Below are 27003 nucleotides of genomic sequence, written 5' to 3'. Positions count from 1 at the left end.
TTGGTAAGACATTGTAAGGATCCCAGTGATCATCAGACTTTTGGAAACTGACAAATCATGGTTTAGATGGAATTTTTAAACCATTCTATGTATTAACTTGACCATTGGGAATTATGGAATTAAAGGTGGGAAATGAGAGTTGACAACACAGATATTGATGTTAGGATAGACACAAAGAAGCCCCCACGGTTCCAGACTGCACGTTGGTGTTGAGGTCAGTTGCAGTGATAAGCTAGAGCTGAGTAGACACCAAGTAACTATTTGTGAAAGGAGGAAAAATAGGAAGATGCTTGGGAAAAGGACACCTGGCAGTGGGTTCGTTTGTGTGAGCAAGCGTTTGTCTTCCTTGGGGTCCTTGTATGCTGTCAGGCCTTTCAGACCCTTTGTCAGTATATACTGGGGCTTAGGTGTTCAGATGTGACTTTGTTTGTTCTTAGGTTGTTATTTTTAACTGAAAATTTGATCAGTTGTATGCACTGGAAAAATTATGAAGGAAGTGTTCATTAATAATAGAAAGTATAGTAATCAGATCAGTCAACAATAACAGAGTGCCCCTGTGTGTTAGACTGCTATTTTTAATGGAAAATTACCATCATAACTTACTTAAGGATGAGAGATACAATCTGATAAATTTGTTGTTAGATGATATCATTGTTATGCAAATATCATTGTACACAAACCTAGATGGTATTGCTTACTTGACACCAGGCTATATTGTACTTGTGTGCTTGTGTCTTATAGCTTATAGTTCCTAGGGCCATGATGAACAAAACACTGTATTAATTTAATTTGAGAGAATGTGATGTCCTTGAGATATGAGGTAAATATGAGATGCATGAGGCTACTGCAACCTAACACAGCATAAACTTTTTAAAAAAATTTTTTTAGTTGTAGATGGACACAGTATCTTTATTTATTTTTATGTGGTGCTGAGGATCAGTGCCTAACATGTGCTAGACAAGTGTTTACCACTTAGCCATAACCCCACCCCAGCATAAACTTTTTTTTAATAAGTAGAAGTACAGGGCTGGGGATGTGGCTCAAGCGGTAGCGCGCTCGCCTGGCATGCGTGCGGCCCGGGTTCGATCCTCAGCACCACATACCAACAAAGATGTTGTGTCTGCCGAGAACTAAAAAATAAATATTAAAAAAAAAAAGTAGAAGTACACTGTAAAATGATAGAAATACAGTAAATACACTAATCAGTAACGTAATCCTTTATTTTCAAGTATCATACTGTACTATACTTTTATACAGTTGGCAGCACAGAGGTTTGTCTACAGTGGCATTGCAATTTTAAAGATATATATATATACATACAGCCTGAAGGTGATAGCTGTATATACAGTATTTTGGTTAACACAAACCTTTCATCTTTCTTAGTTGCAAACAAATGAGCAGTGAATTGCACCTTGATATTGTGTTGGCTAGACATCACTAGGCAACAGAAATTTTTCAGTTCCATTATAAAAATTATGTATTTCATTAAAATTGGCTAAGAATATCAAATTTTATGTGATACTAAATAAGCTGAGAGGTTTGTGCATTTCTTAAAATTGTAATTCCCACAAATGCCAGTTAAATATTGTGAATAACAGTTGTTATTGTTCAGTACTATCGTGTGTCTTTTGTTAGAACATACCGTGAGATAAGTAGGTATTAGTGAATGTGACCAATAGTGAGATAATGGCAAGTAAATTTTAAGTTTAGATAATGAAACAATCAATGGGAAAGTAAGTTTGAATTTGAGGAAGATTCCTGTGAAAGATATATCATTTACTTTGAATAATAGGATTTATTCTGATTGTCCAAAGTAAACTAGGTAATATGTTTATGAGAAAAATAGGAACCTGTGGTTTGACCTGAAAACAGAACAGTTTGTGAAAAAAAAAAAAAAAACTGCTGAATGCCAGTAATGTAGGAATGTCCATGAATTGCCTTTCTAGTTAAAAACAAGTTTTGCTACTTAGTGTCTCAATTCCTTGTTTTAGTGATTCTGTAAAGATTGTGGCATTGTACTAGAGCACTTGCATGTGGAACAAACTGTGGTCCCGGGACAGGTTTCTTCACTCTAATAATGCCCACGTTTATACTGCAGTGTTGTGAATGTTACTGATTAAAAACATTAACCAGCTTGAGCAGGTATCCTTCACTGTGGAGTTGGCCCCAATTTCCTTTTGTTTATGTGAGCCCTTTGTATAGTCAGGGTTAATTTTTGCCTTAAAACATTCTTCATGTGTATTAAAATTTGAGGGTTTTTCCCAGTATTCTTTCATTGGGTATATATTTGAAGAGTTTCCTGGAGTTCTCTCTCTTCTCCCACCCAGTATTGGGTATTGAACCAGGAGCTTGGCACATGGCTAAGCTACCGCTCTTCCACTGAGCTACACTCTCAGCCCCTTTTCAATTTTAATTTGAAACAGAGTTTCTCATAACTTTGCCTGGACTGACCTCGAACTTGTGATCTTCTTGCTTCAGCCTCTTGATCTTTTTAGATGTTTTTTGGCTGATTTTTTTTGTCTTTATGTTGAGACATTGATTTAATTCTGATTTCTACTTTAAAATATTTCCATGTTGGCTTGGTGTGGTGGCACATACCTGTAATTGTAGCTACTCAGGAGGCTGAGGCTGGAGGATCACAAGTTTTGAGGCCAGCCTGGGCAACTTAGTGGGACCCTATCACAAAACAAAATTATAAAAGGTCTGGGATGTAGCTCAGTGGTAGAGTACCACTGGATTAAATCCTCAATATCAAAGTCTGTGTCTGTCTCATACAGATATCATCAAATGTTTATCTCTACAATCTCATTTTTGTAGGTAGACTTAGTCTTGGACTAAAGCTACCCATGATCATTTGTGACTTTCTTAATAAGATTTTTCTTAATAATATTTATTAATATTTCCATAAAGTTATAACCCCTTTTGTTTGCTTTTAACATGCTTACATATTCTGAGATCTTGTCTTCATTTTAGTCTCAGCTGTTCTTCTCTTGGGTCATTTTTGTGTCTCTTCCTGGAGATAATGTTCCATAAATAGTTGTCTGTGGAGGTACATCTCTGGTTCAGACTGCTGCCTTTCAGTCCAGACATGTCTCATCATGGGATTTCTGATATCTTCCAAGGCTTTTCTATTTCTGCTATTTGGAAATAACCCATGGAAATGGGATGTTTCAACATAAACCATATTTTTTAAAAAAGATTTTTTAGCAATTCTTTCCCTATTTCGGACCCTTTGAATTGCTGGTTCTCTATTTAGCATTAAAAATCTACAGCTATTAAATCCTTGAATGTACCTGATACCTGGGAGCTGTCTCTGAAAAGCTTAGTAGAAGTCTCTTTTTCTTTGTGTTCCTCTTTCAGAAATTGATAAGAGTCCTGAAATAATGGAGATTTCCTGCTTATGCAGAATGAGGCTTATGAAAGAAGAGTTAGAAATAAGTGTCTGTTGACCGATGTGTAGTGAGGCACAGGTGGTGGTGAAGAAATTGAGAAAATAATTGTATTATTGAAGCTTCTAGGGAATATAGCCTGAGAAAAATGAGTATCACTCATGTCTGGAAATCATATCTACTCCAAGCCACAATTTACCATCATTTAGAATAATAAAGAAATGTTTTTTCTTCTTCTTTTTTTAAATTTTAAATATCCCCCAACCAGTTTGATTTAGGACATTATCATATAAAAGTGCATGATATTCCTAGTGGACTGCTTGAAGTAAGACAAGTATACTTTTGGAATTATCAGCTCTGTTATTTTTTAGTGTTATCAATTCTGTAGATAAATCCAGTATTTATGGAACATTTATCATACCTGAAAACTGTGCCATAAACTCAGTGGAAACTTCTGATAAAGGATAATAGGGGCTGAAGGTGTAGCTCAGTGGTTAAGTGCCCCTGAGTTCAATCCCCAGTACCAAAAAAAAAAAAAAAAAATAGTGTCACCACTTCAGAATTTATGATCTCATTGATCATATGTCCATTTGTACAAGTAGAAAGCAATATAAGGCACTATTTTAAATTAATATAATATAGATTATCAGCACTAGAAAGTTCAGAGGAACAATAATAAAAGGAAACTACTAAGTGCCAGATAGTTTGCATTATTATCACCTTTAATCCTCCCAAAAGTCTTATAGGAACACATCATAATCCTCATTTTACATATGAGTAAATACATGCTTGGAATGTAAGTGACCTATACACCTGTAGAATTGGCATTTGGTCCCATTTTATTCTACTTTTCTGCTGCTCATCTTCACTGAGAGAAGGTGACATGGAAAAGGCCTTCATCAAAGGAAAACAGCATGGACTAATGCCTTTGGAGGCAAATTTACAATTTTTTATGGGTTTAGAGGAAAAACTGGAGAACAAAAGGGGGCCAGAATAGAGAAGGCTTTGAAAAGGCAGGAAATGATGCTCTAAGGCATCACTTTCAGATGAAATGTCCTACAGTGATGGGAATTTTCTCTATTTATACTGTCTAGTGCCTGAGCTTCTATACACATAGTCATTGAACGTTTGAAATGTGGTTAATTTTTAAGGAACTTAATTTTAAATGTTACTTAATTTAAATAACACCATGTCTGGTTAGTGACTATAATATAGCTCTAGGAAGTTAATAATTTACAATTTTGATCAGATATGTGATATGGTGAAAGTGTTAATTTGAAGGGAAAAAATTAATACTCAAAATTCATCCTATTAAGAGAATGCAAAACAAGTTTAGAATATTATTGGTTTTACCAATTTAATGTTATCCCCTTTTTTAAAATACAGGGACTTCGATTTATTCAATTGAAAAATCCTTGGAGTCATTTACGTTGGAAAGGAAGATACAGTGAAAATGATATAAAAAACTGGACTCCAGAGTTGCAAAAGTATTTGAACTTTGATCCCCGAACAGCTCAGAAAATAGATAATGGTAAATATGTCTTACTTTTTATTTATATTTATTAAAAAATTATTTTTCAGTACTGTGGATCTAACGCAGGGCATCATGCATGCTAGGCAAGTACTGTACCACTGAGCTATACCCCAGCCCTTTTTATTTTTTATTTTTTTGAGACAGGGTCTTACTAAGTTGCTGAGGTTGGCTTTGAATTTGTGGTTCTCCTGAGTAGCTGAGATTCAGGTGTGAACCACCCTGCTTGGCTGATATCATGTTTTAATAAGGTGAAATGTTCTTAACTGATTTAAGTCATATATCATTAATATATTTTTAGATTAACAAAGACATTAATTTTCAGGAATATTTTGGATTTCCTGGGATGATCTCTGCCAGTATTATGATGTGATTTATTTGAGTTGGAATCCAGGGCTTTTTAAAGAATCAACATGTATTCACAGGTAACTTTTACATATTTTAGAGCATTCTACACCATTTAAATTTGAAATGTAATTGTTAATTCAGGAGGAATAGCATTCTCTTATTTTTGTCATGTCCACAGATGAGCACCTTATAATAGTTGTTTTATTTCTTGGTTATGCCAAAAAATTGTAAAGAAGAATAAAACCAAAGAATCTGATAGCTTAATTGTATTTTAAACACAATACTTTTTAGCTCTGTGATAAATTGAATCACTATTTTCTTCTTTGTTTACTTTATCTTTTAGTACCTGGGATGCTAAGCAAGGACCTGTGAAAGACGCCTATAGCCTAGCTAACAATCCCCAATACAAACTGGAGGTGCAATGTCCACAAGGGGGTGCTGCAGTTTGGGTTTTGCTTAGCAGACACATAACAGACAAGGTACTGATATCCTTCAACTGACACCCCATACTGAAATTCTTCTAAATAGAATTGGACCATTAATACATAATTTGATTATCAGCCTGTTTAATTTATATTGGTGCCCTGAAATTGTGTCTTCTAAGATAAATGAATATTTTCCTTTGAGGGAAGTTACACATTATAATCATACACTTAAGATCTTGTTCAAAAATCATTTCTGAAGCTGGGTGTGGTGACGCATGCCTGTAATCCCAGTAGCTCAGGAGGCTGAGAAAGGAGGATCACAAATTCAGAGCCAGCCTCAGCAACTTAATGTGGCACTAAGCAACTTAGTGAGACCTGTCTGTAAATAAAATAAAAATAGGGTTGGGGATATGGCTCAGTGGCTGAGTGCCCCTGAGTTCAATCCCCAGTACCAAAAAAAGAAAGAAAAAAAATCATCTCTGCAGAAAAAATATGAAAAGAAATCTTATGTGAGGATTTGGGGTTGATCATACATACTTTAGATCTTATAAATGTTCTCCTACAAATGTGTTAAAGGGGGTTTGGAAATGTTGAATCATTGGTTCTGATTCTAAAATGGCTAACTATAATCAATATCTTAGAATTTTACCAAATACTTCATGTTGTATGGTGTTTTATTAAAATGACAGTTTAATTTAGAAACATCATGCTTTTTATGAACAGTTCAGAGAAATGCTTTTAAATGATACTTTTCCTTTATTATTTAATTTTTAGTTGTAGATGAACACAATACCTTTATTTTATTTATTTTTTATGTGGTGCTGAGGATTGAACTCAGTGCCTCGTGCATGCTAGGTGAGTGCTTTACCATTGAGCCACAACCCCAGCCTCTTTTTTCCTTTTTTAAATGTTAAGAACATTTTTGAGCCCAGTTTCCTAACACACTGAATTTTTTTAAAATTTTAGGATGATTTTGCTAATAATCGAGAATTTATCACAATGGTTGTATACAAGACTGATGGGAAAAAAGTTTATTACCCAGGTATGTGTACTAGTTAAACATTTTATTTACATGATTAAGATGAAAAATGACAAGTTTATGTTGATGATATGTAGAAATTAGAGACCCCCCAGATTTGAGACTTGTATTTTTGCATATTGCTATCAGGCTTTTGTAGCTGATACTTAAAATCATGTCTTTAACCAAAAGTTCTGTGGTTTTCCATGAATTCTGGTATATAAGCCTGAGCTCTTCAGCATGGTTTATAAGGCTTTTTATATCCTGGCCTTAATGTGTCTGTCATATATATTTCCTGCCCAGCCTTTCAATGTCCTCACTTGAAGGTACTTGCTACTCCTGAATACATCATGCCCTTGCTTCACCATTCTACCAGTGTCTTCTCTAATTATCACTCCTCCCTGCTCTCTGCCCACATGCTCCTTTAACAGCTATTCTGCTTGGTGAACATAGTTAAGATCCCACCCCAGTGTCATTTTGTTGATAACTTTTCCCACTTGCCAGGCAAAAGGCATTTTCCTACAAAGGGCTTCTGAGGCATTGCACATACTGCATAAAACCACTTTTAATAATTATTAAGTGACAAAAAGGAACAGTTATAAGGCCATAAGCAGCACTGGTGAAACTTGAATTTATATTGTAGTAGGGGAAATAGGTAATAAGAAAAAGAATCAGGTACTTGTGGTTAGGTTAAAGAACTAAATGTGTTAGTAACTGATTGGTTCCTTTAGTCGGGTGGTCATGCAGGGTCTCTTTGAAAAGGGATAAGAGGAATTCTGAACAACAGAAAGGAATCGGTCATGCAGAGGCTTGGAAAAGCATTACAAGCAGAGGGAACAGTAAGTGCAAAAGGACTTATTGGCATGATTTAGGAGCAGGGCAAAAGCATGGGTAGGTGTGGTATCAGGTCAGAAGGGTATGCAGAGTTCAAATCATATGAGGTTCTGTAATGCCACAGAAAAGTGATTGGAGGGTCTTAATCAGGAAAATGACATGATCTGATTTTTTTCAAAAGAACATTCTTATCCTTTATATTGGAAAAAGGCAAAAAATGGCAGCAGAGAAATCAATTAGGCAGTTTTATTTATGTGAGAAATGATGGTGGTTTGAGCTTGGAATGGGGGTGGTAAGTGTAGCGAAGAAGAGTGGACAGATTTGAATTTCAGTAGCATTGTCAGGACCTGAGTTGATTTGTGGAGCAAAGAGGAATCAAGGATGACTGCACTTTTTTGTTAAATTTGAGATATGTATTAGATATCCAAGCAAAGATGCCCAGGGGAACAGTTGGATTTTTGAGGTATAAGGTTGGGATGAGAGGTACAGATTGAGGAGTCAGGGGCATATAAATGACCTTTGAAGACAGGACTACATAATAAACCATTTTTGGAGACAACTGTAAATAGAGTTGAACATCCAGGACCTGACCCTTGGATTCTCATACATCTTGAGGTTGAACAAAGTAACAGTTGTCTATAAAAGAATTTGAACAGAGTGCCTGATGAAACAGAGAGGTTTGATATAACCCAAGCAAAAAAAATATTTCAAAAGGAAGAGTGGACAGCTGCATCTTTCCCTGTTTGAGAGGTCAAATAACATTAGGTTGGAGAAGAGATTTGGCATCCTGGCAGTCATTGTTGACCTTGACAAGAACAGGTGCTGTTGAGTGGATTGGTTTAAGAAGAGAATGTGATCTAAGGAAGCAATTGTTGACAGTTCTTTCAAGGTGAAGTATGCAAAGGTATAGTGTTTTGTTTAATTATGGGAAAATATAGCAATTTTCTCCATTACACTGTGTTGAAGGAAGGCAGTCTTCTTAGTCAATATTCCCTAGGTTCTGGAGTGGTTATGGCACATAGTAGGCCCAGTGAAAAATACCAAGTTAAACTAGCTATTTTTCATATGTCGGTCATTATAAAAGAAATATCATGCATGTGTTTCTAGTATAAAAATATTATATGGCTTTTCAGTTTCCAATATGCTTGTTATTTTTTTTACTTTTATTTTAAAAGTAAAGATAATTCGATATTTTTAAAACAGTGCACCCTCTTTTAATTATAGTGATTTTACTCTTCAGATTTACAGTTTTATTTTCATCACAACACCTTAAGGTATATAAGAGAAGCCTTGTTCCCCAGTGACAGAAGAGTGAACTGAGACATAGGTTAAAAACCTTGCTCAAGATCACAGATGTGCCATTCTTTCTCTTCTCACTAGATTACACCACCTTTAAGCATTAGAGACTTGAGATACTAAAATGTTTAGTTTTTTGAATACAGCATATTATAAATATTCACTGTTCCCTCTAACTAAGTGATATACAGCATTGATATTAAGTGATATATAATAATTGATATGCCTAATTATAATTCCTAAAATGATTTATCAGGCTTGATTAATGATACTAGCAAAGAATGTACCATTTGGCATTGTTTGTAATAACATTGAAAACAAATCTGAATATCCAGATTTTCTTAATATGGTACCAGTTAATGTTTCATATTCATATGATGGAATACTATATGGGCAGTTAGAAGTAATAAATGCTGTATAGAACAATTCAGATCTTAAAACACATTTTTAAAATGTAAGATAAAACAAAACATATATAGGTCTAATATCATTTAATCGAGAATTCTAGGGACCAGAAGTGTTGATTTTGTAATAACCCTAATCAGAAAATCTGAAATCCTCTGAAGTCCATAGCATTTGGGGATTAGGGATGCTCAAGATGTACTTACACAGAAAACAATTGTTCATTCATTTTAGGATAGTATATATGTATTAAAATCTGAAAAGTGACCACCAAATCCATCAGCAGAAGGAGTTTAACAGTGGCGGTTAAAAGTAATTATTTAATAAAGCAGCCAATATGACTTCCCAAAATTTTAATTTAATTCTCAGTCATGGGGAATGATAGGTATTTTTTATGTACTTTTTTTGTATCTTTAATTTTTTTTCCACCCCAAAATAAAAAAAAACTAATGCTGAGTTTAAAATCCTCTACTGGACCACGGGTTGTGGTGGTGCATGCCTAGTAATCCCAGTGACTCAGGCTGAGGCAGGAGTATCACAAGTACAAGACCAGCCTAACAACTTAGTGAGGCCCTAGGCACTTTGCAAGACCCTGTCTCAAAAACAAAATTTTTTTTCACATTTTTTTTTAGTTGTAGATGGACACAATACTTTTACTTAATTTATTTATATATGGTGCTGAGGATCGAACCCAATGCCTCAACCATGCTGGGCAAGCACCCTACCACTGAGTCACAACCCCAGTCCCTCAAATACAAATTTTAAAAAAGGGTTGGGATGTAGCTTAGTAGTAAAGTGTCACTGGGCTCATTCTCTAGTACCAAAAAATAAAATCCTCTACTGGAGAAAAATGAACTGAGCATGTAGTAGGGATTATTGAAATTCAAGACAAACCAAATAGCAAGGATTATTATGCCTCCTAGAACATATTCTGAAAGATTGCTTTTGCATGTTAGAAACTAAAGTTTTAAATTGGAATCATACTTCACTAATATCAATAAAAACTGAATTCAGGGGATGTCTGTCCATGTACTTACTTTTCCTACTACCAGTCATACAGTTGCAAAAAGTAAAAGAAAAAAGTATCCTGTTCTGTAAACCTCCTGTCTGTTTGCAGCTGACCCACCTCCATACATTGATGGAATTCGAATTAACAGTCCTCATTATTTGACTAAGATAAAGCTGACCACGCCTGGCACTCATACCTTTACATTAGTGGTTTCTCAATATGAAAAGCAGAATACTATCCATTACACAGTGCGGGTAAGTAAAACCAACATGCAATGACAAAACCCAATAAAAGTTACATAATGTGTTCTGCTTTGTAAATGGGATTATTTGAAGAAAATTTTTTTCTGAAAATTCATTTTTTTCTATTTTTGTGTTTATCGATTAATTTATTATGATGCATCCTGTATAAAACAGTTTTTGAGAAGCAGTGTTTTATACTTGGAAGATTTTCACAGTTAATAGTTTAGTCCTGAGATAATAGGTGTATTGAACTAATAAATTCAGTTTTAAAGCATGAAATAAAAACTTCTAGTTTACGTAATACTTTTAAAAAGACAACTTTGAACCTTTATAATGACCTTTAGATTTGTTTGGCATATGTAAGTAAAAGAATTGAATTTGAATAGATTTTTTAGTTTGAAGGACACTGGGAAGGCTACCACTCCTTCATTCTTCAGATGCAAAAGCCAAGGCCTAGAAAGATTTTGTCCCTGCATCACTCAGTGGCAGAGAAAGCTAAGATCCCTAGCTTCCCAGTTCATTAAACCTCACATGAACCCAGACTGCCTATAGATTAATGATTTGTTAATGGCAACAAACTTTCTAGCCTTAGAATATTCTATATATTATATATGTATGCATATATATTCATATATATACATATTTTAAGTACAACAAAGCTTTAGGAAAAGGATGCACTCAATAGTGAGGGGGAAAGGGTGACCAATTACTCTTCTGTTTTCCATTTTTGTTGCATTACCTAATATGTGTATTTTTAAAACAGCATCTGCACTAAATGTACATTTTTTTTTAGTTGTAGATGGACACAGTGCCTTATGTGTGTAGGCAAGCACTTTACTACTGAGTGACAAACTCAGCCCCTAATATATTCTTTTTATCCCCTTGATCTTTTCATAAGTATAAAGTTTCTCAATATAATTTTTTAACACTATATTTTTCTAATCTAGGTATATTCAGCTTGCAGCTTTACGTTTTCAAAGATTCCCTCACCATACACTTTATCAAAACGGGTAAGAAAATTCTTTCAGAATTCCCTTTCCCATTTTATTCTTCACAATTTATTATGAAATAAATATTTGGTAGGAATATAAGGGAAACACTGTAGCATCCAGAACATAAGATCTTCATTGATCAGCATTAGGTGTCTCTGTGGATAGAAACCAAGTGGTTCAAAGAAAAAAGATTAACATAAACCCTGGTTGTTAGAAAAGTTCATGTGGATGAACATTTAAAGCAGAATTTGAGAATAACTTTGCAGATGGGGTGGAGACACAAAGTGGAATTTTTTTAAGGTAGAGTTTTGTCTTTAACAGAACTTCAACCATTCTATTTTAATGCAGAAACTTTTTTTAATAGATTAATGGAAAGTGGAGTGGTCAGAGTGCTGGAGGTTGTGGAAATTTTCCAGAGACTCACAAAAATAATCCCATCTACCAATTCCACATAGAAAAGACTGGGCCGGTATTGATTGAACTAAGAGGACCGAGGTTTGTGATGAGTGGCTTTGCAAATTGATATTAAAAATGAACTGAAACAAAGTTTAGAAACAACCTATGTATATGTGGACATTTGATTCATGATAGTGATGGCATTTAGAGGAAGGGGGAAAGGACTGTCTTCAACAAATGGTATGGAATAGCTGAGTATCCATATATTAAGCGGTGATTAGATCCCCATCTTATATCAAAATTCCAGCTGGATTAGACAAACGTGAAAGGCAAAACAGTGCAAGCTTCTAGGAAACAAATTTATTGACCTTAAATACAATAATTCTCTACAATTTTGTCACCTCATCTAAATTATTCCTTTAATTACTAATTTGGAATGTTATGTCTATCATCTGCTAATTATTTTTTTTATAAACCTAGATTTTATTCCATTACTTTCCTGCTCCATAGGCTTTTCTGCCTATTAGAGTAGCTGTCATTCAAATTTAAAACATGAAATACTGTGTTCTTTTATTCCCTGGGGAACCTTTTTTTTTTTTCAAAGTAATCTTAGTATTTATAGCTTCAAATAAAACATAAAATGGTACTTTATATAATTGAGTAAAAATAGCATACATGGTTTCAGAATACTGTTTACTCCTATTGAAGCTTGAGAAAGCATATATTTTATGATAGTAAATCTGCACTTTACATATGATTAAATGATGTATTTACAGCAATTTGCTAATACAGTAATGTTCATTTTTAACACTAGGCAATACAGTGTTGGATTTGAGGTTGTAACAGTTTCTATGGCGGGTGATCCTGGTCCCCATGGCTTTTCGAGAAAATCTAGTGGTGATTATAGGTAATGTTGGCATTTTGATTTATTCAATTTATAGTTTTTTTGTGGCATTTTCTTCTATAAACCCTATTCTATCCCCTGAATATAGGTGTGGATTTTGCTACCTGGAAATAGAAAATATACCTGCTGGGATCTTCAACATCATTCCCAGTACTTTTTTGCCTAAACAAGAAGGACCTTTTTTCTTGGACTTCAACAGTGTCATCCCTATCAAGACAACACAACTTCAGTGATGGAGAATTCTCAGCAGTTATTGGATTTTAGACTTACCAACATGAGCTTTTCAAACATCTTCAGGATGATAAACAGAATGGAATTAAATGTAACGTGTTACAGTAGAATCTGGTGCTTGTCATGGTGTTTGGTAAGAATTGTATATAGCTGGGATTGATTACCTTAATCACCTAGAAGTACTGTTTACAAGGTTTTGTATATAGAGAGGTGGCTTGCATTTAGGGACTACTTTGTATAAAAATGTGCATCTGATTAAAGATTAGACTCAGTCATCACTGTGAGATGCCTTTGCTAAGAGAACAAGGGAACCAGATGAGGAAAGCGAGGGACAGATTCATTGAGTGGAAATGGCTGGCAGGCTGTTTTTTTAATATTTTGAAATATTTACATGTTTCCCTTTTACAGAGCATGTTGTAAGTTAAATCTGGTCGTGTTGACCCCACTGTACATCTCAGGCCACTGATTACCAAGTGAATCATGTCACTATAACCAATTTTAATTTTGCATTTATGATTTTAAATGTTTGTTTTCCCGAATGTTATAAAATAAAGCTTTAAGAAGTACTAATTAGCTTAGCGTGAAGATGCTTAGGCTGAAGAATGAAGGCTGTTGTTAGTTCTCTAGTTCAATGGCAGATGGGTATCTGAGGTATATTTCACTGTTTTATCAGGTTGATAAAAGTACATCTAAGATTGAAGACATTACAATTTAGTTTGTAGAGTCTTTGAAAATTGCTCTATAGTTCAGTATTCTTGTGATAACAGCACTTTGAAGAAAGTGAGAATTTAGTAGGTGGTAATTGGGTTACATAGTATAGAAAAGTGAATTACCAAGAACTAGTGTTGTATGAATTTCCAGGTGTTTACATAAAAATCCATCAGAATACTTGATTTTAAAGGTCTGAAAATTAGTAGGGTGGGATTTTTCATTGTCTCTACTTTATAATTATCAAAACTTATTTTGTATTTCTATTGCCTTTAATTGAAATAAAATGTTTATACATATGGAAACTGCATAGTTTAGAGAGCTTGACTAATTTAGTAACAAAGAGGTTATTTGCATGAAAATGACTTCAAAATTTTCAGTGGCAGATAATTACATTGTGCTTTTTAGCACTCCCCCCCCCCCCAAAAAAAAAATACTGGATCACACTCAGGACCTTACTTGTGCTGGGCACGTGCTCTACCACTGAGCTACATTCTCAGCCCTTTACTTTGAGACAGGGTCTGGCAACATTGCCCTGGCTGGCCTAGAACCTACAGTCCTCCTGCCACAGTGCTTGTCGCTGGCATGTAAGCTAGATTAGACACTGATTTGACCCTCATGTGTGAAAGATCCTGTGCAGCATGCATATATAAGACCTAATCCCTACCTTCAAGTCTGTAGAGATCTACAGTGTGAACAGTTTAATATATTACAATGTTAAATTCCATAACAGCTCTATTTTTTTTTTTATTTTTCCATAACAGCTCTAAATAGAGCTCTGTGGTATAAAGGAAAAAGTAATTCTGCCAGGATCATTGTAAAAAAATCTTGAAGAGTTACTTGAAGAGTTATTTTAACTTGAACCTTGAAGGTAAAGCCTCAAGAGGCAGATTAACTGCTGGCTACATTTTTATAATCTTCCAGCTCTTAGGCTTAACTATATATACTTAATTGCCGATGGACATTTATTTTGTATGTTTATATTTGGTGCTGAGAATCAAACCCAGTGCCTCACACATGCTAGGCAAGCCCTCTACTACTGAGCCACCACCCCGAGCTTAAAGATCTTACCCCAGGTTCACAAGCTGTCTATCCAGAGTCCCAACTCTGCACCTCTGCCCCTTTTCATCTGGGCAGCAGGCTGTAATTAAAGCAGATGGACACAGACCTATTTGTAGGAAGGTAACTGCCTTGAATGAGTTGGAGATAAAATTGAAGGGCCTGGGTATGATCCCTAAATCACAACAGTGGGACAGATTTGAAACAGGAAGAACTAGTCAGGAATTGCTAAAGGGAGGTGGAAGATGACTCAGGTTTCTAATTTCAGTATGTGTACAGATGCTCGGAATCAGAGAAGATACTTTTTAAAGTAAATTTGTCCAGAAAAATTCAAATCTGGAATTGGCGTGTGCTCCACTTAAAAAAAAAAATCAGAAGTTAAATGTGAATTCAATATGGCTAAGAACCAATTTAGGGGAACTGTGTTTTTAGAAGTGATAAATGCAAAGACTCAACAAGGCGACAAGGATCGTGGGGAAAGTGAAGTCGAACAGGAAATTCTAACTAAGGGTCAGATATTGCAAAGAGAAAGTTAAAAGGCAGGAGCTACATGAAGTGGTCACCTGACTTTAACCTGGAAATGTGAAAACAACATGAGGGTGATAACGTGAAAGGTCAAAGGGTGGTCTGCATCCCCTTCCTGGTGCAGGAGACAAACAAGTGGGAAAGGGGAACAGACAGGAAACCAGATTATTAAGTCCCGCCACCCCAGTAAGGGATACAGCACTGTACCTTGGTTTTCTAGGCTTTGTCTTCTTAAAGACAAGGGAAAGAATAGAAGATTCCGTCCAATTTTCATTCTCTGCAAGAAGTACTTAGAGAAATACACACATATGGTACAGCACTCTGGGTAACAGAGCCAGAAATTCACCACCCATTAGATTCAGAACATTAGACTATACAACTTGTCTCCCAGAAACATTGTAGGAACTTTTAAGTCATCCCAGTTTTGGCAGCTTTTCCAAATGTTTTTTTCCCCCCTTTCCTTTAGAAAGGGGGATAGAAATGAGCAGTGCCTCAATTTCAGGAAATGGGTTCTGCTAACAGTTACTCAAGAAAGTCTCCATCTCTCTATTAGAATCCATGGTGCAAGGAGATTATGAGAAAGGACTGGGAAGATAGGATCATCATAACTCAAGTACACGGCTTAGTACACAGTCGTGCATGCCTGTAATCAACTCAGGAGATGGAGGCAGGAGGATCCTCAGTTTGAAGCTATCCTCAGCAACTTGCTGAGACTCTCTCAAAAAAGGACTTGCGGCGTAAGAGTGCCTTGGGTTCTATCCCCAGTATTGGAAACAGAAACTAGAAAACCCACAAATACAGTAAAAGGGACTTGGATGAACTTTGAAATGAAGTAGGTAAAGTACCTTAACACCCTCATGATTACCGTGTTACCCGGCACTTTTCCCACTGCATGCCTTTAAGTTGAAAAGCACACATTGAAAGTGGGCAGATTAACAGCCCAGCATAACAGTGGCACCGATCCTTTCCCCAATCAGAAAAGTACTTTACAACCACTTGGAGAGCTTTTGAAAGTGCAACACCAAGTGCACCATAGGCCAGTTAAACTGTCTCTGGGAACAAGACAATAGCCGAGAGCCTCTCCTTGGCACCACCACCAGTATGTTTCCTCACTGCTCTGCATCAGCAGGAGTGGGATTTTAATTCAAACTTTGGCCTTAATTATAATTCATGACCTCAACTGATGACGAGAAAGACGACCACTGCATTCCATGCTCTTCCTACTGCAAGAGGCAGCCACTGCTGGGATTTGATGTCTCTCTCACACATACACACACAGAAAAAAAAAGAAAAGTTTTCTTAAGCAGTTTTTATTACACTCAAAGGTCTTAAGACAAGTACAAAATAACCTTGTAATCAGGATACTGTATCAGTCAATAAAAAAGGAGAAACCACTACAGTATGAAGATATACAAATGACTAAAGTATACAGTTCTGACAGTTAACAGACAACTTGAAATGGGGAGAGCTTTCTTTCAGAAATGCTAAATTTTCTTGAAACAGGACAAATAAAATATAGTGCTCTAAATATGCATAATCATGAAAACAAAGAGCAGTCTTAACACTTATACTATTAGCATAGCAGACTCCATTGCGTCTATTAAACAGCCTTAGCCAACACATGCCTACTCCCTTTTCTAGCTTTAAGGACAGTTTCCTCTAAGGAATACTAGTGCAGCATGACCTTAAATAATTTATTTTTAAAGTTACAATCTACAGAGAAATTAACACCTTGTCAATCTAGATATAACAATGGCAACCATTCTTCACATGCACTTCTCTTAGAATAAATCCCCTTGGCTGTCAGGATAAGGTTATGCTACAGAACCTTCTCCCCAAAGCCACAAATCCCCTCTATCACCTGTCCCTGCTACCCTCATCCCCCCTTCCCCACACTGACATTCACCTTCCCCCTCCCCCCCCAGAAAAGTGCAGTTCATGGTAGCCTTCCTAGAAATGGTTTTGATGAATGTCCCAGCATACATGCTTTTTTTTTTTTAAAGTCACCTCTGAACACCAGAGGTAATAAAAATGAATTGTGTTCTTGCATTTCATTTTAAGCCTTCACTAGGTCAAAAAGGTGTGCTCTGAGTATTTGAGTTTTTTGTTGTGTGGGGTTTTTTAAAAAAATATTTAGATGCTCTGGGATATAATGGGAGAGAACATCTCAGTTTCCCCAAACAAACTGAGGGTCAGAAGGGAAAGAGATGCACACTGGGGCCCCCAGTTTGGCTAAGCTTCCAGCCTTCTTTCCTGGCTCGTTTTCTTTCACAGGAACTAATTATTGCTTCCTCAGCACTGAAACAGGGACTGCTCTGCAAAGGCTGTGACTCTGGTCATAGTCCACCTATAACAACCCTGCTCTGTAAAACAAGCCCAAGAGCTCTTACCAGACGGAAATTCTTCAGCCCTCAAGGTCACTGAAACTTCGTTAGTGCAGTTTAGAGTAGATGCTTAAGATTTGGCATATATTAAATGATTATTGGCACAACGTTCTCCAGTTTCATGTATAAATATTGATTTGCACATGGGCCATAGCCCTGGATGCGTCAGCCAATCTGCACCATTTTTAGGTCAGCAATAATCCCATCTCTTCCCTTCGAGCACTGGAGGGAAAGCTGCTTCATCCGGGTCTCCAAGGCCTGGCCCTCCAGGGAGGTGTTGCTTTGGCTCTTGCCCCTGCTACCACCACCACTGCGGTTGCTGAGACCTTGATTGTTGTTGGCTTTGTCACTGGTTTTATTCTCTGCCCCTTCTGCCCTGTCTCCTGTAGAGATTACAAAAGTTACCAAGTGGGTATTGACAGAAAATTCCACGTTCCTCGGTCACGAGCCAATTAGCTAACTCGGCCCTCTAGAATTCCCAGCATGGCCCACAGTGCATATCAGGTTCCCTAGCACATGATTGCTAACAGCTTTTATTCCTCAGTGTTTTATACATCCCTTTCATTAGTGATGAATTTGTCATTTTCATTTTGTATCTAGGAAACAAACCTCTCTAGCAGGTGCTTGCCAAGGGGACTGTTCTGAGGAGAGGACATAGGTACTACTTTATTAAGGCCGGTGAGGAAAATCCAGAAACCCCCCAGAACAGCCCTTGGAAACAATCCCAGTGATCAAGGCCAACAGGATATTCATAGACCCAGGAGGGCACTGCTGGGAACCCCGAGAGCTGGCAGAAGTCTGTAGCAGTACACAGGCCAGGCAGCAGGTCATCTAGGATGGGACGAGAAGGCTGTGACTCACCTCGTTCTCCCTCACATTCGGGGGAGGAGGCCCCGCTGCATTCACTTCGAGGACCCAGCACTGGGAACATCAGCCCAAATTCTGATAGGGACACTGGGCTGGGCAGATCCAGGCTGCCAGGCCTTGTGACTGCAGGGAACTGGTCAGGTATCTCAGATGGGCTCGTTGGTCCTGAACTAAAGCTGGACACAGACTGGGTTTCTGAGTCATCTTCAGACACAAAGTTGCTACAGTTGTCATCTTCAAAGGCCTCCGAGGCCACTGGGGATGAGAGAGAGAACACCAGTCACATGGAATCTCATAGGTAGTAGTAACCGAGTTCCTTCAACACTCACAGAAGTGCTTGCTGCTGACAGTGACACACAGCACAGGGACTGCAGAATCTGTCCATGAGGTGCCTAACAGGCGAGTGTGACCCCGAGCCTGTCTCTTTGCAGTGTCCAAAGCAGCACGAAGCAAAGCAGCTGGATCCTTTGGATTGTCAGTGTCCCTAGAGTAATCTCAACCCCTGCCCTAGAAATCAGGATTACCAGACTCTGCAGAGGGAGGAAGATGAATTCAGCCACAGATCAGGACCTCTTCTCCACCTCAGTTACCCCCAAAACAGACCCACACATATACAGGAAGAGGTGCTAGCCCACTGGAATGGATCCCAAACAGAGCCAGTCTTTCCAAGAAGACTGAAGAGGGTTGGGGCTGTGGCTCAGTGATAGAGCACTTGCCTCACATGTACAGAGCACTGAGTTCGATCCTCAGCACAACATAAATAAATAAAGGTATTGTGTCCATTCACAACTAAAAGAAAAAGACTTGAGAATTTTCTCATTAGGCCAAAAAAGCAAAAGCTGCTGAAAGCAGCAGCCTCCCATGGAATATCCATCTGTGGGGACTTCTGTTTCCTTCCAGGTAACTTCTGATCTTGTAAAAGACACACTGGGTGCAGTGGCATACACCTAAAATTTCAGTGATTCAGGAGGCTGAGGAGGAGGAACACAGGTTTGATGCCAGCCTCAGCGACTTGGTGAGACCCTGTCTCAGAAGGACCAGGGATGTAGCTCAGTGGCAGGGCACTTTGGGCTCAGTCTCCACTACCAAAAATTGAAAACAAAACAAAATCCACCTAGACCACTATTTGCTGCAAAGAACAACTCTTACAGTGTTCTGTACCTTGGTTTGTGGACCAGAATAACCAAGGCCCAGTTCATGTTTTTTCCCTGAGTTTCAGAGCCTTTTAGCTGTAACTAATGTTCCTTTCAGCCCGCATACAGCTCCACTTCTTTTGTCTTTCCAACTCCTCATCCTTCATTCTTTAAAAATAGCCTTGTAGCATCTATACGGGACTGTTACAAATGATAAGTGCTGTAATGTGGGGCACAGAAAATGGGCTCAGACCTCAATTCATATTCTAACTCCATTTCTTGCTGTGTGGCTTTGTCAAGTTATTTAACATCTCTGAGCTTCACGATCCCCTCCATACAGGGTTTATGAGCTGATATATACTAAAGTAACTCGCAGTCATTGTTTAAATTTCAAATTATAGTTTCCTTTACCTTGGACCTGACATTTAAGCTTTTTATTGATGGAATTAAAGAATTCCTGATGAAGGGCAAAGAGCCAACAGGGATTATTCCAAAGAAAAGGAAAAGAAATGAAGTGCTTAAAGACAGTGTTGGAGAGGCTTTCCTGTTTAACATAACAGAAGCCAAATCACACTCTATCAGAAAAAAGGTGTCCATGGTCAGACATCAGTGAGTGCCTGCTGAGTGCTTACCGGGTGCCAAGCATTATTTCATATACTCTTGACCACCAACCTACATCACAAAAAGTAGTAGATGCTATCATACTCTCCATTTTATAGGCAAAAAACAAATATCAGGTCACCTCTTGACTACATTGTGAAGGCCAGGATGTGGATCAAATGTGATTCCAAAGTCCCTATTCTTTTTGGGAGGTGGGGGCCCTGGGGATTGAACTTGGGGGCACTCGACCACTGAGCCACACCCCCAGCCCTATTTTGTAATTTACTTTAGAATCAGGGTCTCACTGAGTTGTTTTGAACCCACGATCCTCTTGCCTCAGCCTCCTGAGCCACTGGGATTACAGGCATGCACCACTGTGCCCAGCCCAGAGTCCCTATTCTTAGACAACTCTTCCCTGCAGGACTTCTCAGAACCTTGAATGTTCTAAAGTATGTCAGAGTGGGATGAAGGTGTAACATTTTCCAAACTTCTATGAGCGCATTTAGCATTTCACTGAACACAGTAGTCCACCAAACCTAGGAAGCCACCAGAAAGAGCCTGCAGGGCTGCCAACTCTGACATCCTCTGGCATGGGCATAAAGGGCGGGGATCCTGGGACAAGACAGCCCTGGAAGTGGATCACATAAGCCACATGGCCTTATTGCCCAGCTCACCTGAAACAGCATCTGGCTCAGGCTGGCCACCCACCAGGTCCTCCACAGACGTGCTGCTGCCCTCTGCCCCGACGCCACAGCCCCGAGGGCCCATGGCACTGGAACGCCGCCGCTCGTGGATCTCGTCCGAGATCCTCTCCAGGTTCTTCAGGGCCGTCTTGTACTCGCCCTTTGCCAGGGTCAATTTGGCCTGCAGGTCGTCCACTGTCTTCTTCAGTTGCTGGTCAGGAAGACGGGAGATTCAATCAATGAGCACTGCCCGCGCTGGCCCTAAGACACTTGTTGAAGTGCAGGTTCAAGAACATTTTCTGCACTTCAAAGAATTTCCCAAGATGTGACTCAGAGCCCAATTACTCATCACAGCCACCCACTCACCAGATAGAAAACTCAGCCACCAACCCCTCTGTGCTCCCATCCAGGTGACAAGCTATGATATCCGGAAACTCTCACTGGTGGATTACAGCCCGTCAGGGAAGGAACACATGGAAGTCCCACAGTCTAGCCATCTGGTCCCTAGTACATTGGTTTTCAAACTTGTATCAGAATTCCCTGGAAGGCTGCTGAAGACTCAGAGCTCTGGCCACACGCCCAGAGGTTCAGATCTAGCAGGTGGAGGGTGAGGCCTGGGAACCAGCAAGTTGCCAGGTGGTACAGGTCTTAGGAGCAAGGGTAAAACATAGTACAGTTACTAAATGGCAGAGTTAGCTTCAGACGCCATGAGAGACCCATCAGGACCATTTTCAGATCTAAAAACTCAGTCAAGGATCTCTCTCTACTCTCCCCTTGAAACAGCGAATGGGTCACTTGAAAGCCCGCTACCACATCAAAGTGGCGTTTTGAGTGCAGAAAAAAACCCAAAAGGGACAAATCCCAAGGCAATACTTACCTCAAGCTGCACGTAGTACTTTCCCTTGAGTTCAAAATAAGGTCTGTGGAAGACAGGAAGGAAAATCGTAAGAGTAATAAGACACAATGACCACGATAAACCTCACGAGATGCATCCAAGACATTAGTTGCAGCAGGACAGGGTTTAGTGAACTCTGACAAGGCCAAGAGAAGAAGGCAACATTCCCAGCCTCAGGGCCCTAGTGACAGACACGTGACAGACACCTGACAGAGGTGGTGGGCCTCACCCCAGGGCTTGGTGATAGGAGGCTCATTCCTGGACACTGGGGACCCTGCATTTGGTTTACTTTCCTTTTGGTGGTGATAGGGGGCTGTTCAAGGCCACACAGCGGTACCCGGCAGCAATGCTGCTGTGGATCTGCTTTCCAAGGATGATTGACAGATGAGGCTGCTTAAACCACCTCTTCTGCTGGGCGAGAACAGCCCTCACTGGGCTTGGCGGGGCCACCACAAACTGGGGGCTCTAGTTGATCCTTCAGGACGGTGGCCAGAGCTAGAGTAGGGCAGTTGGCAGAATCAACCAGGTCACAAGCAAGAGAAAGGACAAGAAATGTCAGCTTTCTCCCAGTCCCTTGGATTCAGAGTCAGCCAGAAGAACATGGCTCTTTAGGACCTGTGACGTCAACACTAGAGCTGACCCATGAAGCTCCCATGTCCCCCACTGCTAGCATGCAGAGGACAAGGGCATTGTAGGATGCCTTGGGCGAGTATGGAAAATCTCTTGCATCTTCCAAGTGGGTCATGCCTACAGCAGCCCACCCCCCAGCATCCCCTGCCTCTGGAGGGTCACAGAGAACACTGAGGACCAGGAGGCCTGGGCAGGGGGCTCTGGTGAGAGGATGTGGAAGATGTCAACCCTGCAGCCCGGTGAAGGCTGCTCCCAGACTCACTTGGACTTGTTGATGGCCCTCTTGAGTTTCTTCTCCAGCTGTCGCATGCGGCCTATGGCGGCATTGTACCTGGCTGCAGTCTCCTTGTGCACCAGCTCACTCCTCGTCTTGGTCTGCTCCGCCTCCATGACCTTCCAACAACAGCAGAGGTCAGCTCAGTCAAGCCCAGAACAGCTCCCGGTCGGGGTATCACTTATATCACCTTGTGAGAAGGTTCTTGGAGGAAATTAGGAGTCAGACTCTCAGATTGAACCAACTTTCCAATTAAACGGGATTTTCTTTCCCATGGGTCTATTTTGAAAGAGCCTTGCCAGGTAAGATTAAATGGCCAAGTTTATGGGAAAGAAAAAGGAAAAATTAGAGAAAATTTTGGAATATTCAGACTCAACCAATTTCCTCTGCTCAGGCCTCCTGGCCGTCAAGGAGCCATCTTGAGCTCCTCTTACTACCCTCTTGGGGCAGGAGCTGAAGGGCAGATAAATGGCCAAGTAGCGTGAGTGGGAACTTAAGAGGCATCAGGAAGCTGGGTCCATGCCTGTAATCCCAGCAATTTGGGAGGCTAAGGAAGAAGATCACACGTTTGAAGCTGGCTTGGGCGACTTAGTGACGCCTGTCTCAAAAAAAGAGAGCCCCTGGGCTCCACCCCAGTATTTTTTTTTTTTTGTGTGTGTGTGTGTGTGTGTGTGTGTGTCTCCTTCCCCAAATATCCTGAATTCATTGGCTGAGCACAGGAAAAAAATCGAGGATCCAGAAAGGTCAAATTTTACATTAAGTAATGAAAATGACAACCATGTCATTCATATCAGATCTTGAAGTTTGTTTAAAAAAATCCACTCAGGAGATAAGTCCAAGTTCTGGTGGGAAATTCTAGAGGGAATATTTTGTTAAGCCTGTTAATATATTTATTTATTTATTTTTTTTTTAAGGATCCTTGAGGGACAAAAATCAAGGCAATTCAGACAGGCTCAATCATTCTTTCTTCACATTCCATCAGGACAATGTCTGCCCTGAGGGAAGAGGAAGGCAGCCCAGGGCAGGCCCACCCACAGCACAGCTGGTCATTTCTTCCCCTCTCTGCAGGAGCACAGTTAAGCTAAAGGGATTTTTGGTACTGGGGATTGAACCCAGGGGCACTTTACCACTGAACCACATCCCCAGCCCTTTTCTCAGACAGGGTCTCGCTAAATTCCGTAGGGCCTTGCTAAATTGCTGAGGCTGGCTTCAAACTTGCCATCCTCCCGCCTCAGTCTCTGGAGTTGCTGGGATTACAAGGTGTACCACACCTGGCTTAAAGGGTCATTCTATATTTACCTAAGGAACATCAGAGAGAAGCTCAAAGGACGCTTGGTCATTGGCCCACCTACTTGGACCCCAGCAGGACAATTTTTAGAGGGTCCACACTGCCTGTAACTTGAGATTCAAAGAGAAGCTCACAGAAGGGTTATACCCTTTCCTCCAGGCAACAGCTGCAGTCAGTCGTGGCTCATTTATTCAATAATTACAATTTATTCAATTACTTACAATAATGATGTTTAATGGTGCTAGGGAAAATTGTGAATGCCTTCTATATAACAGTGATTTTTTAAATTCAATTCCTATATGTCTAAAAAGAATAATTAAAAAAAAAATCACTGATGTCCTATTTTAGGGACCCTCCTCCGTTATATTTGACTTTGTCTTAGAGCTACTTTACAATCTTGTGAGTTGTTGAACAGTGATAGTAATAGAGATGATTCTCATCCAGAGAAATGAAGCTGAACTATATCCTATTGAAGATGAATTGGTTATCAGTTGCCCTCTAAGTAATGACCAATTTTGTATTTGTAAGTCTACTTCAGCATTCCTGATTTTCTATGAGTGTTTTTTTTCCCCATTCTCTGTTAAATACTTCAAGAACTGTTATAACATCTTATATATCAGTTCCCTCCATCAGTTAAAGTCTTTGCCAGGACAACATTTTTATTTGTATCAATTTACACTTTCACGTTATTAAAAACATGTATCTTTTAACAAAGGCTTGAGGTAATTTTTAAAATAGTCATCAAATGCCGGGTGCAATGGATTATAGGCCTGTTATCCTAGCGGCTGTGGAAGCTGAGGCAGGAGGATCACAAGTTCAAATCCAGCCTCGGCAACTTAGCGAGGCCCTAAGCAACTCAGTGATACCCTGTCTCTAAATAAAATATTAAAAAGGGCTGGGGATGTGGCTCAGTGATTAAGTACCCTGGGATCCCTGGTAGCCCCCTTCCGCGGAAAAAAAAACCCCACCAAGTCAGAGAAGGGAAATGAGCTAAGTGGGCAGGGGGTGACTAAAATGACTTCTCAACCAAGATCAAAGGGTTAAGAGGACCTTTCCCTCTTGCTTCTAACACCCACTATTTCTCAAGGAAACAAAATACACTAAAAATATTGTGCTTGACATTTGCGGGAACCTCAGGAATGTTTCAGCTTTGCCTTAAACCTTGAACTCTCAGGATTGACTGGAGTAACCTTTATGAATACCCCAAACCCCAAGCTTATCAACAAAGACAAAATACTGGGAGATTCGTTTCTTTCCAAAAGGATCTGGAGGCAGGGCTCACCTGTGAGGAGTGGTCTGAATGCGTATTAAACAGACTGAATTCCAAAAGCTGTAATTCAGGCTACTGAACAGAAAGAGTCCCCTGCAAGATGCCAGGTGCTCACCAGCACACAGACCCTCCGTCTCCCTCAGTCCCCAGGCTGCAAACAGAAGCAAAGCCTTTCTAAAATTAAACATGCACTTGGAGACACTGCCAGTAAAGACTGAAGGGTACAAATACATCCTACTTCATCCTTAACAGGCCTCCTCTACCGGGTCCTGTCTGAATCCCCCCTCCCTACACACACCCACAATCCCCAGCTCTCCAAAGAAAACACACAGCTTCCTGCCTTGAAGGGGAGAGGGGGCCACCAAGCTTGTCACCTGGTACATCTCCTAGGTAACCAAGGAGCTCCTCCATCTGCCGCCTAGGATCTGGCCTGAGGTGTGTGGTGATGGAAGGAAGGGAGGGAGGGTAAGGGAGGAAGAGGGCAGCCCAGGGACAGGGGCTGTGCCTGCAAGGTTGAAGCAGCAGGGGACAGAGGCAGAGCCACAGAGGAAAGCCATAATGAATGCCTCAAGGTAGCTGGGACCAGCCTGAGCAATCAGACCAGTGCTTGAACCTCGGTCCCAGAGCAGCCTCGTCCCCCTCAAAGCCTGCACGAACCAGGTATTGTGGTCTGGACTCCAAGAATTCTCCTCCCGTCTGCAAAGTCTTTCATTTTACCGCCATCACCGAGTCAGAGCTGCATGTGGTGATTGAACACCTACTGCATACAAGGCACTGCGCAGGACACAGTCAACTAAACTCTGGGCCGACAGCCTTGTTGGCGTGGACACTCCCAGCAGCAGTGACCATCGTTCAAGGCAGTGGGGGATCCAGGGGGCCTTGAACAGGTGTGGAATCTGAGGTGATGGATGAGGAGGAGGAGGAGGACACACTTCTGACATAGGCCATGGTTTTTCCTGGCTTCTACTCACAGGTCCCTGAGGCCTATCTGCCATTTCCATAGGACGATCACATGGGGGACACAAAGGAAAACAGGGCACAAAGCTCAGCTTTCTGCCTCATTTCCCTGAGCTGGAAGGCTCCAGGTGAACTTAGCGGAAGGAGACAACTGTCCAACGTGAAGGTGGTCTTCACTTCCCTCCAGATGGTTCAGAACTTTCTCACCAGAGTGGGCTCCGTCCTGGGGACCATCCATCCACAGGCTCTGATAGCTTCAGAGTGTCCACTGTAGCCTTCAGGACTAAGAAGTCAGGCCACCCTGAGGTTCCCCAAACCTGCAGAGATGCGCTCCTGCCCCTCAGACCTACTCCAAATGCTCAAGAGTGGACCACCCACTGGTGCCCACTGTCTCCCAGCAGACCCAGGCAGCTGGAGCTGGCACTGCACCCAGGCCCAAGCAGGCAAGCAAAGAGGCCCTGCAGAAGGTCTGCCAGTACGAGGGTGCTGTGGGAACCACAGACCTCTGCCTCTCCTCTTCCCGGGCCATCAGGACAAAGTCAGCCTGCTGCACTCCCCGAAGCACCAGAGCAGCTGGGGCCTAAAGGTCCAGGGACCATGGAGCTACTGCTCAACAGCAGCCCCTGCTCATGGTAAGCCCACAGAAGAGTCCAGACAGCTGTGCCTTTCTGCCGATGGGCACCAAACAGGTGTGCCAGCCTGGCGAGGCATAG

General features: G+C 40.2%; 2 protein-coding genes across 4 annotated transcripts in view; one reads left to right on the top strand and one right to left on the bottom strand.

Moving 5' to 3' along the window:
- Positions 1–14057, top strand: part of Capn7 (calpain 7) — a 38361-nt gene extending 24304 nt beyond the window's left edge. For 2 of the 3 annotated variants that reach the window (XM_026388577.2, XM_026388578.2), the window contains 9 exons: positions 4776–4920; positions 5246–5345; positions 5612–5747; positions 6660–6735; positions 10361–10506; positions 11442–11504; positions 11851–11981; positions 12697–12789; positions 12875–14055. In XM_026388577.2, the coding sequence (XP_026244362.1) occupies positions 4776–4920; positions 5246–5345; positions 5612–5747; positions 6660–6735; positions 10361–10506; positions 11442–11504; positions 11851–11981; positions 12697–12789; positions 12875–13019 (1035 nt within the window). In that variant the 3' untranslated portion in view covers positions 13020–14055. Of the gene's footprint in view, positions 1–4775; positions 4921–5245; positions 5346–5611; positions 5748–6659; positions 6736–10360; positions 10507–11441; positions 11505–11850; positions 11982–12696; positions 12790–12874 lie in introns of all 3 variants that reach the window. The other variant, XM_077795639.1, reaches the window with a different exon arrangement.
- A 2976-nt stretch (positions 14058–17033) lies between these two features.
- The window catches only part of Sh3bp5 (SH3 domain binding protein 5), a 70266-nt gene continuing 60296 nt past the window's right edge, over positions 17034–27003 (bottom strand). The window contains exons 5-9 of the mRNA XM_026388567.2: positions 22764–22894; positions 21854–21896; positions 20968–21187; positions 18555–18815; positions 17034–18076 (exon numbers count right to left, since the gene is read on the bottom strand). Coding sequence (XP_026244352.2) covers positions 17859–18076; positions 18555–18815; positions 20968–21187; positions 21854–21896; positions 22764–22894 — 873 coding nt within the window. The 3' untranslated portion in view covers positions 17034–17858. The remainder of the gene's footprint in view (positions 18077–18554; positions 18816–20967; positions 21188–21853; positions 21897–22763; positions 22895–27003) is intronic.

This window comes from Urocitellus parryii, chromosome 3 (assembly GCF_045843805.1).
Source record: "Urocitellus parryii isolate mUroPar1 chromosome 3, mUroPar1.hap1, whole genome shotgun sequence".
In the NCBI taxonomy this organism is placed as follows: domain Eukaryota; kingdom Metazoa; phylum Chordata; class Mammalia; order Rodentia; family Sciuridae; genus Urocitellus; species Urocitellus parryii.
This window is presented reverse-complemented; position numbering and strand designations above follow the sequence as displayed.